Here is a 13,577-nt window from a genome sequence, read left to right on the forward strand (position 1 = left end):
AATTTGTTGTGGTTTTTTTTAATTGAAAAGCTGAAATTAGTCTGCCAAAACCTGAATATGGTTTGGGGTTTCAGAAGTGTGTGGCCAAATATTTGCTGCTTGCTGAGTTTGATTGTTTAAAGAAACAATAAAAAAATTCTGCTTAAAAAAAATCCAAAACTTTTTGAACCACCTCAGCTTGTGACCAAACGCCTGAGCCCATCCAGTCAGAGATTTTTTCCAGGTTTCTGATACTCTGCTGGCTTCCTTGACTCATATCTGTCCCGATAACTTTGGGTTCATTTAGGTTAGAACATAAGAACAGCCATACTGGGTCAAACCAAAGGTCCATCCAGCCCAGTATCCTGTCTACCGACAATGGCCAATGCCAAGTGCCCCAGAGGGAGTAAACCTAACAAGTGATCTCTCTTCTGCCATCTATCTCCACCCTCTGACAAACAGAGGCTAGGGACACCATTCCTTACCCATCCTGGCTAATAGCCATTAATGGACTTAACCTCCATGCATTTATCTGTTTCCTAGAGACTGGCTCCATGGGGCCCTCACAAACTGGAGACAGTTACTGTGGGTTTGTCTTTAGGATAGCTTATGTACATATTTCAGAGTAGCAGCCGTGTTAGTCTGTATCCGCAAAAAGAACAGGAGTACTTGTGGCACCTTAGAGACTAACAAATTTATTTCAGTATAAGCTTTCGTGGGCTACCGAAGAAGTGAGCTGTAGCCCACGAAAGCTTATGCTGAAATAAATTTGTTAGTCTCCGAAGTGCCACAAGTCCTCCTGTTCTTATGTACATAATCCACGAACTGAGCATTTGAGCTTGTTCCAGAATCTGGGATGAGCCTATGTTGTGCTATTTTGAGCATTTCAGTTTTCACATGTATGTGAATGGACACAGGGTGCTAAAATTAAATTAACCCAGGGGTTCTCAAACTGGGGGTTGGGACCCCACAGGGGGTCACCAGGTTATTACTGGGGGTCGCGAGCTGTCAGCCTCCAACCTCAAACCCCGCTTTGCCTCCAGCATTTATAATAGTGTTAAATATATAAAAAAGTGTTTTTAATTTATAAGGGGGGGGTCACACTCAGAGGTTTGCTATGTGAAAGGGGTCACCAGTACAAAAGTTTGAGAACCACTGAATTAACCCCTCTGAAGCCTCAGGGAATGCGGGGGGGGGGGGCAGCTCCCTTGGTAGGGTTGGGAAGGATATTGCTCTTCTCATGTGATCCCTCCCCCAGTGGCTAATTTGAAATGAAGCTCCCCTCCCCTGACATGAATCTCCCTATGGCACTGAAATTAAATATAGACTATAACTTGGCATTTGAGAAGTGAAAGGGATGGTTGCCCTAATGGAAAAGCTAACAGCTTGGCTCTTCTGCAAGCCTCAAACTGCTGAATGAGCTTTAGGGTAGGGAAGGCTGTGCCTCCCAAACAGCCTGGCCCTGCCCCCTATCCAACCCCCACCCACTTCCTGCCCCCCGACTGCCCACCCCCCTCAGAATCCCCGACCCATCCTGCTCCTTGTCCCCTCACTGTCCCCCAGAGACCCCACCAACCACCACCACCCTGGGACCCCACCCCTGCTCCCTGTCCCCTGACTGCCCCGACCCCTATCCACCACCCCGCTGAGTCCTGACAGACCCCCAGAACGCCCACGATCCAACCTCCCCCCCGTTCCCTGCCCCCTGGCCGCCTCCCCCAACCTCTGCCCCCTCCCTGTCCCCTGACTGTCCCCAGGACTCCCTGCCCCTTATCCAACCCCCTCGTCCCCCCCCCTCACCTGGAGCCTCAGCACTTCCAGGAGCGTCCCTGGACAGCTGCAGCATGGCTCCGGCGGGGCCTGAGCTCCTCCCCGCTCAGAGCCGCGTGGTAAAGGGGCGGGGCTGCAAGCTCCAGCGGGGCCTGAGCTCCCTCCGCTCAGCCTGGAGCTCGCAGCCCCGCCCCGTTACCACGTGGCTCTGAGCGGGGAGGAGCTCAGGCCCCACCGGAGCCATGCTGCAGCTGTCCAGGGACGCTCCTGGATGCGCTGAGGCTCTGGGAGAGGGGCGGAGGCAGGGTCAGGTCGGGCTGAGGCCAGGGAGGGAGCCTCAGCCATTCTCATGGGGGCTCCTGCGGAGCCCGGGGTCTGGGGCAAATTGCCCCACTTCCCCCCCACCCCATGGGCGGCCCTGCATCAAAGTAGGTTTCAGTGTTCTCATATCTTGCATAAAACCCCTCAAGTCAGTTTAGAAAGTGATTTGCTTCTTACCACGAGCTTTTCTCTCCTCTTCCTCTGCACTTTTTAGTATTTGTGTTGCATGTAGCACAGGTGATTCATTTTTCAGAAGACTTTTGACACGGGCAGCCAGTGAATCTACACTGCTACTGTCATCGCTCTCTCGAATGCCATCTCCCTCTTTGCTGCCAGCCACACTAGTTTTAGTTTTAGCCAAGGCATGCTGAAAATCCCCAAGGTCACTGGTGATAATGCCTAAGGGCTCCATGGCAGAAGGATTCTGCAATTCTAAAACCCTTTCAATGCTTGATTCACTACTTGTATTACTCTTTGTAACAGCCATGAGAGCAGGCAGGTTTTTATCTACTGTTGCACTACTGCAACCCTCTGGTTCTGACCTTCCTATGGATTTTGCTACCCCACACACTTCCATAGCTCCCTGCTGTGTTGGTCTAGTCATCTCTTCCACAATTTCTTCCTTAGTGGGTAAATCAATAGCAAGAGAACTTTCCCATTTTAAACTGTGCCTGCGGGAATTCATGGTCTTCATTAGTGAACTATCTTCTTGCATGCTTCTTCTGGTCAAGGACTCATCCCATGATAATATTCTCTGAAGTGCTGGACTGATGTCCTTTACTAATCTGGAATCTTCAGAACCATCTTTTTCAATTGGCACTGACAAAGAGTGGCCGACTTCTTGGAAAGGGGCAACGGAAGGGACAGGGTCAAACTGAGTCAGAGCTATATTTTCTGCCTTTGCTAAAAGCTTCTGGATCTCTTTCAATGTGTTGGATCCAGTGAAGGAATCATTTCCTTGATCCTTGTTTAAATAATTAACAGAGGCATCTACATTTGAAGACAGTGGTTCTCCACTAACATCCATTACATCTGCATCTCCAGCCAAAGGACTAGCGGACAACTTCTCTAGGCTGAGGCCAATATCCCTAGACTCAAATTTATCTATCCGCTTTTGAACATGTTTTGAAACAAGTGTGTGACCCTCTTCAAAGTCAGAGTCAGCTGGAACTGCATGGAGCATCTGGCTCAGTTCAACAGATTTTGAGACAGCTGAAGATTCTGAGCTGCCTTTGGTCAGGTGTGGGGCAGGTAGCTCCAGCTGTTGGTAGGCAATACTGCATTGACTCATTGGTCTGTCTTTGGAAGATCTTGAGAGCTGAGGTGAGAGCTCGGTGGATAATGGAGTATCAGGGCCAGCATCTGAACCCATTGGTATAGACATGCTGAGTGTGGAACCATCAGAATTAAAGCTTATCTGTGTAATGTCAATTGCAGACAGAGAACCTACCAAAAAAGAAGAAGAAGATTAATTAAGAGTTATGGGAAACATTCACCTCAGTGTAGAATATCTGCCTTGTTCCAAAGGCCTCTTAAAAAAATGATTATTCCAGAAAATATATAAGAACCTATATAAGAAAATATACAAGAATATGGCTTCTATAAAAACTGTTTATGATCACTGTTTACTGAAATAAAGCCTTTTGATCATTTTGTACAAACTTCTAGGATTTATGTACACTCAGGAAACTGTTTCAAATAACTGGACATTGATGTTCATAATGCTGAGATATTCTAATTTGATGTGTATTCTTTGTTCAGCAATAAAGTGAGAGTACTCATCAGATTTGACATCCCAAGGATATGTAGAAAAACACTCATGATCCTTTAAAAAATAATAAAGTAAAATAAAAACAGACTGCCTGATTGATATATGCATGGGAGAGAGTTGCATCCAGCCACCTTGGCTCAGAAAGACAAATCAACTCAATGCAGAACCTCCTGGGAAGATAAGCAGTAGTGACCTTCAAGGAGTTGGTCTGAAGAGTATTAGCTATAAAGAGATTGCAAGACTGCTCTCCTGAATTGGGTATGAGATCTGGATGCCAGATCAAGGAGGAAATGTTGCATAAAGACTTATACAGTTCTCTAACCAGCAGCAATGTATATTTCAACAAACAATTCACTGTGAAGGCATGCTACAGAAGTTGCCTTAGATCTAGCTGAATGTGCTTTCATTTGTCCCACCTGCTAGCAGGGCTTTGGAGCGGAGCCCGAAGCTGGAGCGCGGAGCAGTAGGTTTGTGCCCAGAGCTGGAGCGGAGCCAGAGCAGAGCAATTGAAAAATTTGATTGCGCCAAATCCCTGCCTGCTAGGTCATAGAATCATGTATTTATTAGTCCTGAACAATTTTTGTGTTGAGGTAGACTCACTCCTGGCTATATCCCCAATTTTGGGCCTCTGGATTGGTTGTATTTAGATAACTCAGTCTGACTGTTTACCTGTACCCTGGTCACATATTGCACCAGAGAAACTTGAGAAAGAGAGAAACAAAGATACACTTTGTGATGTTGCAGTCTATATGGTTTTATAAAAATATGCTAATGAGTGAATATAATGTAACTGGAATATGCTTCATGCAAAAGGTCTCTTGTATGGTATCATTACAAAGCTTATAATCTACTGAGTGTGACCATCCTATTTGTATAAATGTACCACTCTTGTATCTGAAACTAGAAATATGAAATATAACTCAGAGGGCCTATTGTAATTATGCAAAGTGTGGGCCACTAATGGTGGCTTGGAATCTTGATGACTCCCATTAACCAGGACAGTTGTCTGCAGATGGCTGTGTTTACCTGTAAGTCTTCCTGTATATGTGTGTGCTGGCAAGTGGGCAATGAAATCTTGCAGTGACATGTGATCATGTCACCTGAACTGGAATCCATCTTTAACCTGGTGTCTTTCCATTGAGAAGGAGGGAGTGGGAACCCAGAGAGGGACAAAGGATTCCCGCCTTATGCAAAAGATACATAAAGGGGTGGAACAGAACAAAGGGAAGAGAGGAGCCATCATGAAGAATCCCCTAGCTACCACCTGAAGTGGAACAAGAGCTGTACCAGGGGAAAGAATTGTGCCCAGGCCTGGAAGGGGTCCAGTCGGGGGGGGGGGGGGGGAACAACCTTACTGAAGCATCTCTGAGGGTGAGATTATCTGTATTCAGTTTGATTAGACATAGATTTGCGCATTTTATTTTATTTTGCTTAGTGACTTACTTTGTTCTGTCTGTTACTACTTGGAACAACTTAAATCCTACTTTCTGTATTTAATAAAATCACTTTTTACTTATTAAGTCAGAGTATGTGTTAATACCTGGGGGAGCAAACAACTGTGCATATCTCTCTATCAGTGTTATAGAGGGCGTACAATTTATGAGTTTACCCTGTATAAGCTTTATACAAGGTAAAACGGATTTATTTGTGTTTAGACCCCACTCGGAGTTGGGCATCTGAGTGTTAAAGACAGGAACACTTCTGTTAGCTGCTTTCAGGTAAACCTGCAGCTTTGGGGCAAGTAATTCAGACCCTGGGTCTTTGTTGGAGCAGATGGGAGTGTCTGGCTCAGCAAGACAGGGTGCTGGGGTCCCGAGCTGGCAGGGAAAGCAGGGGTAGAGGTAGTCTTGGAACATTGGGTGGCAGCTCCCAAGGGGGGTTCTGTGTTCCAACCCATCACACACGTTTCCCAATATGAAAATATCATTGTAACATTTTTGTGAACAGCTCTTATTTCAAAACTACTGGAGGCAGAAAGCTGGTAATTGCAATGGAAACACCCCTTACTGAGGAGAAATAACCAAGTGCATGAAGTGTTCCGTTCTCTAAGATTCTTGCAACATGCCTCCACCTTTCCCCATACCTTCAGATAGCTGGACATGCTTTGTTAAGGTGTCAGTTGATTCCTTCAATGTTCTGAGCTCTGATGGGGAAAATTCAACCTCTCTGATTGGACCTCTGGGTACAAATGGAGTCAGTATAGCTGAAGGTGACTGATCGATTCCAAGATTACGAAGATACATCTGACACAAAGGGGGGACATGGAACAAAGAAGGCAATAAATATATATGGTACTATTATAAAGGAACTCAGATTTTAACTTACCCCAACCACCATCTCCAAAACACACAAAGTTTTCATTTTAAACATCCCCCTGCCCTTGAAAAGTTTGTTTCAACCTATTCTCCAGCGGATGTACCAACAACAAACCCAGACCATTGGATTTATTACATGTCAAGCCATCCCTCTACTTGGTCTTAATTTTAGGCCTCCTTCTCTTGATAGTACACCTCTACCCCGATATAACGCTGTCCTTGGGAGCCAAAAAATCTTACAGCGTTTTAGGTGAAACTGCGTTATATCAAACTTGCTTTGATTTGCCAGAGCGAGCAGCTCCACCCCTCTGGAGCACTGCTTTACCGCATTATATCCAAATTTGTGTTATATCAGGTCAGTTATATCGGGGTAGAGGTGTATTCCTTTAAAATGGTCGCTAATTAAAATCTGGAAGGAAAAAAATGAGGCTTTGGTTTAATAGCCCTTTCTACCAAAATGAGAACATGGCACAGGGGAACACACCCTTCTCCTGTCCAAAAAATACCTTAAAACTTGGGCTGGGCATCAGGAAAAATTCCTTAACATTTAAGGCCAATTATACCATGGGACAGTCTCTAAAGGAAAGTGATGGAAGCCCCATTGCTGGAACAGTTTAAATGTCTTATTGGACAAAGCAGTTGTGAAAGCATTACATGGTACAAGCGTGCACTAGCAAGGAAATACTTCCTTTTGGGTTTTTTTAAAGCCTGCTGCCTATTAATTTCATTTGGTGACCCCCTAGCTCTTGTGTGTTGTGAGGAGTAAATACCACTTCCTTATTTACTTTCTCTACACCAGTCATGATTTTATAGACCTCTATCATATCCCCCCTTACTCATCTCTTTTCCAAGCTGAAAAGTCCCAGTCTTATTAATCTCCCCTCACATGGAAGCTGTTCCATACCCCTAATCATATCTGTTGCCCCTTTTTGTACCTTTTCCAAAATATCTTTTTTGAGTTGGGGAGACCACATCTGCATGCAGTATTCAAGATGTGGGCGTACCATGGATTTATATAGAGGCAATATGATATTGTGTGTCTTATTATCTATCTCTTTCTTCATGATGTCTTATGTTCTGTCCCTACTAAACAAGAACAGTTTGAATCTAAAGAGAGCCCTGGAGATGATAACCCCATTTTTACATCGAACCAGCAGCATGCCTGTTGTGATTGCTGGAAAGTTTCTTCAAAAGCATCACTTAGATTTGTTCTTTAGAAAATATAAAAGCTTTTTGAAGAAACTGCGTTGGGTTTTTTTATTAAAACTTTTTGTAAATCTGTTGGCTTGATATTTCACGTTTGTCTAATCCAGTGGTTCCCAAAAAACTTTAACAACCCATGAAAAGACGGTTACTCACCGTTGTAACTGTTGTTCTTCGAGATGTGTTGCTCATATCCATTCCAGTTAGGTGTGCACGTGCCACGTGCACGCTCGTCGGAAGATTTTTACCCTAGCAACACTCGGTGGGTCGGCTGGGCGCCCCCTGGAGTGGCACCGCCATAGCACTAGTTATATACCCCTGCCGACCCGTCCGCTCCTCAGTTCCTTCTTGCCGGCTACTCCGACAGTGGGGAAGGAGGGCGGGTCTGGAATGGATATGAGCAACACATTTCGAAGAACAGTTACAACGGTGAGTAACCGTCTTTTCTTCTTCGAGTGATTGCTCATGTGCATTCCAGTTAGGTGATTCCCAAGCCTTACCTAGGCGGTGGGGTCGGAGTGAGACGTGGCAGAATGCAAGACTGCTGAGCCAAAGGCTGCATCATCTCTGGATTGTTGCACCAATGCGTAGTGGGAAGCAAAGGTGTGAACGGAAGACCAGGTCGCCGCCTGACAGATGTCCTGGATAGGGACATGGGCCAGGAAGGCGGCAGAAGAGGCTTGTGCTCTTGTAGAATGAGCGGTGAGATGGCTAGCTGGAACCTGAGCAAGCTTGTAGCATGTCCTGATACATGACGTCACCCAGGACGAAATTCGCTGAGCAGAGATTGGCTTGCCCTTCATGCGATCTGCAACCACTACAAATAGCTGGGGCGAACGCCGGAAAGGTTTCGTTCGCTCTATATAAAAAGCGAGGGCCCTACACACATCGAGGCTATGAAGCTGTTGTTCCCGACGTGATGCGTGCGGCTTCGGGAAGAAAACATCTTCCTGGTTTACATGGAAAGCCGACACCAGCTTAGGGAGGAAGGAGGGGTGTGGCCGAAGCTGCACTTTGTCCTTATGGAAGATGGTATACGGCGGGTCAGCCGTTAGGGCGCGAAGCTCAGAAACTCGTCTCGCTGAAGTAATAGCGACGAGGAAGGCCGTTTTCAAGGACAAATAGAGTAGGGAACACGTGGCCAAGGGCTCAAAGGGGGCTCCCATAAGCTTGGCTAAAACCAAGTTCAAATCCCAGGTAGGTGTAGGGCGCCGTACCTGAGGGTACAATCGTTCTAGCCCCTTAAGGAAGCGGGAAACCATCTGATTGGAGAAGATGGATCGTTCCCCTATGCTGGGCCTAAAGGCGGAAATGGCCGCCAGGTGCACCTTCAAGGAGGAGACTGCGAGGCCTTGCTCCTTGAGCGACCAGAGGTAGTCCAAGATCTTGGGAATAGGCACCAGGAGAGGGATCAGATCCTTCTGATCGCACCAGTGTGCGAAACGCTTCCACTTGGCGAGGTAAGTCGACCGAGTGGAGGGTTTCCTGCTTTCCAGCAGGACCTGCTGTACTGCAGCAGAACAGTCACGCTCTGCGCGGGTCAGCCACACAGGAGCCAAGCCGTAAGGTGAAGGGACTGCAGGTCTGGGTGGCGAAGACTGCCGAAGTCCTGTGTTATGAGGTCCGGCCATAACGGGAGGGGAATGGGATCCCGCACTGAGAGGTCGAACAGCAGGATGTACCAGTGCTGTCTGGGCCAAGCCGGAGCAATGAGAATGAGGCGGGACCTGTCCCTCCGGAGTTTGAGTAGCACCCGGTGTACGAGGGGGAACAGAGGGAAGGCATACAGCAGGTGATCGTCCACAGCAGGAGGAACGCGTCCGATAGGGAGCCCTGGGAGCGTCCCTGGTAAGAGCAGAACTGGTGGCATTTCCTGTTCTCTTTGGAGGCAAACAGGTCTATTTGGGGAAAACCCCACCTCCGGAAAACTGTGTGGATAACATCAGGGCGAATCGACCACTCGTGGGAGAGGAATGACCTGCTGAGATGGTCCGCCAGCGTGTTCTGTACTCCTGGAAGAAACGATGCTACTAGGTGTATGAAGTGGGGTATGCAGAAGTTCCACAGTCACATCGCTTCCGAGCAAAGCAGGGAGGAACGTGCCCCGCCCTGCTTGTTTATATAGAACATCGCTGTCGTGTTGTCTGTGAAGACGGACACGCAGCGACCTTGGAGATGGGAGCGAAAGGTTTGGCACGCCAAGAGAACCGCTCGCAGTTCCCTGATGTTGATGTGCAGGGTCAGCTCGCGGGGTGACCAGAGGCCCTGGGTGTGTAGGCTGCCGAGGTGCGCACCCCACCCCATGGCCGAGGCGTCCGTGGTCAGAGTGATGGAGGGGTGGTGGAACGGGACCCCGGCACAAACTACCTCTGGGTCCAACCACCAGTTGAGCGATTCGAGGGCTGACCTCAGGATCGTGACCACCGTGTCTATAGAGTCCCTGTGCGGGCGGTAAACCGATGCTAACCAAGTTTGAAAGGTGTGAAGGCGGAGCTTCGCATATAGGGTCACGAAAGTGCACGCTGCCATGTGGCCTAGGAGGCTGAGGCAGGTGCGCACCGTTGTCGTCGGGAAGGACTGTAGGCTTCAGATGATGGAAGCCATGGACTGGTGTCGAGGCAGAGGGAGGCAGGCCCTGGCCAGATTGGAGTCCAGGACTGCGCCGATGAACTCTATCTTCTGCGTTGGAGTCAAGGTAGACTTCTCGGTGTTGATCATAAGGCCTAGCTTTTGAAAAAGCCCTATGATCACAGACATTTGTTGTGCTATGAGCTGCTGGGACGTTCCGCGGACCAGCCAATCGTCGAGATACGGGTAGATATGTAGCCGACGGCGGCGGAGGGCCACGGCGACCACCGCCATGCACTTGGTGAAGACCCTCGGTGCCGTGGAGAGGCCGAAGGGCAGCACCGCGAACTGGTAGTGCTGGTGGTTGACGACGAAGCGAAGGTAGCGTCGATGAGGAGGGTAAATGGTGATATGGAAATATGCGTCCTTCATATCGAGGGCGTCATACCAGTCTCCCGGATCCAGGGAAGGGATAATGGTCCCCAGGGTCACCATGCGGAACTTGAGCATCACGAGAAATCTGTTGAGCTCTCGGAGGTCTAGGATTGGACGCAGACCTCCCTTCGCCTTGGGGATCAGGAAGTAGCGGGAGTAAAAACCCCTGCCCCGCATGCCTTCTGGCACCTCCTCTATGGCACCCAAACTCAACAGAGTCTCGACCTCTTGTGAGAGGAATTGCTCGTGAGAGGGGTCCCTGAAGAGGGACGGGTAGGGTGGGTGGGAGGGAGGGGGCGAAACAAACTGAAGACGGCAACCAGATTGCACTGTGCGAAGTACCCAGCTGTCTGATGTTATCTGGGACCAAGCCAGTAGGAATTGGGAGAGATGGTTGGAAAACAACGGGGAAGGATCTGGTAAGGAAACTGGTGGGCCGTCCTCGGGTGTCCCATCAAATGTTCTGTTTAGGTCCTGAAGCAGGCTTCGAGGGCGGTTGGGACTGGTTCCCCTGATTGCCCGACTGTCTGCGCCAGTTCACTCTGCCCCGGCGCCTATTATCCGGCCGCGGCCTGGGCTGGCTGTACGGGCGGTATGGTTGTGGCCAGAAGGACCTCCTCTGGGTAACCGGGGTGTGCATGCCCAGGGAGCGGATCATGACGCGACCGTCCTTAAGGGGCTGCAGCCTTGAGTCGGTCTTCTCGGAGAAGAGACCCTGGCCGTCAAAGGGCAAGTCCTGAATGGTTTGTTGGACTTCCGGCGGCAGCGTCGAGGCCTGAAGCCACGAAATGCGCCTCATGGTTACCCCAGAGGCCAGGGTCCTGGCTCCCGAATCTGCTGAGTCCAGAGAGGCTTGGAGGGCCGACCAGGACGCTTTCTTACCCTCCTCCACCAGAGCCGTGAACTCAGGACGGGACTCCTGTGGCACCAGCTCAGAGAATTTTGACAGAGACACCAAGGTGTTAAAGGTGTATCTGCTCAGGAGAACCAGTTGGTTGGCAACCTGTAACTGAAGGCCTATGGCAGAGTAAACCTTGCGGCCCAAAAGGTCCATGCGCCGCGCCTCCTTAGACTTAGGCGCCGGCGCTTGTTGGCCATGGCGTTCACGGTCGTTAACCAATTGGACCACCAACGAGCATGGAGCAGGGTGAGTATAGAGGTACTCGTAGCCCTTGGACGGGACCATGTACTTCCTTTCCACTCCTCGGGCGGTCGGAGTGATGGAAGCCGGTGACTGCCAAGCGGTATCCGCATTCCGCTGAATAGTGCGGATAAACGGCAGGGCCACTCGAAGAGGCGCATCCGCCGAGATTATATTGACGACTGGGTCGTCATCTTCCGCCACCTCCTCAATTGGCAGGTTTATGTTCTGGGCCACCCGCCTCAACAAGTCCTGATGGGCCCGAAGATCAATCGGAGGAGGTCCCGAGGCGGACGCCCCTGCCACCGCCTCATCCGGGGAGGAAGAGGATGACAGGCCCGGGACCAGAGTGTCCTGCAGAGGCTCAGCGAGCTGCTGTGGGGCCTCTTCGACAGGGGGATGCTCAGCATCAACGGACGTCCGTGGCCCCTCTTCCACAGCTGTGGGAGGAGGTCTGCTGACCGTGGCCTCAGGCGCTTGGTGGTCGGAGGGCCCGGAGCGCTGAGTGGCAAAGGGGGCTCCTTGCGCCTCCTGGTATGCCCACGGAGTCCAGAAGGCCCATTGAGGAGGACCTTGGTCTTGGCCTTGAGGCTCGGTGCGCTGGTCAGCTGCACTGTCGGCCTGGGAGGAGACGGATGGCTGTCTCGAAGGCCAAGGCAGTGCCGAGAGACTATACGACTGCGCCGCCGTTCTGTCCCTGGACAGTGCCGGGGAACGGTGCCGCTCTTCACGGTGCCGGGAGTGAGACCGGGACCATCTACCGTGCCGGTGCCGGGAGGTCGACCGGGATCTCGAGTCCCGACGGTGGGAACGGCTGTGGGACGAGCGGTACCGGGAGCGGTACCGAGAGCCGGATCGGAGCCGATAGCGCCTGTCTGGAGACCGGGACCGGGATCGTCTCCACGAGTATGACTGGTACCGCGATGGAGAGCGGTACCGGGACTGCGAGCGGTGTCGAGATCTGGAGCGGCGTGAATGGGAACGTCTCCGGGACCGGGACCTGGAGTAACGTCTGTCCTGCCGGTCAGGGGAAGGAGGCCTCATTATAGCCAGCTTGCCCGCTGATTTAACAACCCGCACTGGCGGTGCCGGGGGTTGAGAAAGCGTTGGCTCCGTCAACGCTATCAGCTCTCTCGCCGTCAAAAAAGTCTCAGGCGTCGACGGGAGAGCGAGCTCGACCACGGTGTGCACTGGGGAGCAAGGAGGTACCGGACTCGACGGCCTTTGCGGTGCCAGAGTCAACGGTAAGCGCCAGGTTGTTGCGCTGTCGGTGCTGGAGCCGGTGCCGGAGGTCAGGTGACAGGTCCAGGCGCAGAGACCTTCTTGGAGGAGGTCGGTGCCGCCTTGCGTTTTCCCGACGGAGAGAGGGAACGGTGCCGGGAGGGCCGGTGCCGGCTGCTGCTTCCGGTGGACCTCGGTACCGGAACGTACTGGAACCGCTGGCGCTCTCCGCACCGAAGCTGACTGTGGGGTGGCCGGTGCCGGCGCCGCAGGGCTAAGTGCCGACTCCATTAGGAGCTGCTTCAAACGAAAGTCTCGCTCCTTTTTTGTCCTCAGCTTGAAGGACTTGCAAATGCGGCACTTATCGGGAAGGTGAGACTCTCCTAAGCACCGCAGGCAAGAATCGTGAGGGTCTCCAACCGGCATCGGCTTCTGGCAGGCCGAGCACGGCTTAAATCCCGGTGCCTTGGGCATGGGCCCGCACCGGGTTGGGGGAAAAAGAAGGGGCTAGCCCCCCAAATTCCCCGATTAACTATATACTAACTACAACTAAACTAGTAAACTAAATCTAACTATACTAATCGAACTATATACAACAACTATGTAGAGAAAACAAGTGAGAAGCTAGGGCTGTGGAGGTCAGCAGTGCCACACTCCACTGTTCCAATGACCGTCACGGGCGGTAAGAAGGAACTGAGGAGCGGACGGGTCGGCAGGGGTATATAACTAGTGCTATAGTGGCGCCACTCCAGGTGGCGCCCAGCCGACCCACCGAGTGTTGCTAGGGTAAAAATCTTCCGATGAGCGTGCACGCGGCACGTGCACACCTAACTGGAATGGATATGAGCAATCA

The 13,577-nt window shown here is 50.8% G+C and overlaps 1 protein-coding gene across 1 annotated transcript in view; it reads right to left on the reverse strand.

Annotated features, from left to right (window-relative positions):
* The window catches only part of ALMS1 (ALMS1 centrosome and basal body associated protein), a 144,417-nt gene that overhangs the window by 71,686 nt on the left and 59,154 nt on the right, over positions 1-13,577 (reverse strand). Inside the window, exons 6-7 of the mRNA XM_045019073.1 lie at positions 5,925-6,084; positions 2,248-3,516 (exon numbers count right to left, since the gene is read on the reverse strand). Coding sequence (XP_044875008.1) covers positions 2,248-3,516; positions 5,925-6,084 — 1,429 coding nt within the window. The remainder of the gene's footprint in view (positions 1-2,247; positions 3,517-5,924; positions 6,085-13,577) is intronic.

This window comes from Mauremys mutica, chromosome 5 (genome assembly GCF_020497125.1).
Source record: "Mauremys mutica isolate MM-2020 ecotype Southern chromosome 5, ASM2049712v1, whole genome shotgun sequence".
Taxonomy (NCBI): Eukaryota; Metazoa; Chordata; order Testudines; family Geoemydidae; genus Mauremys; species Mauremys mutica.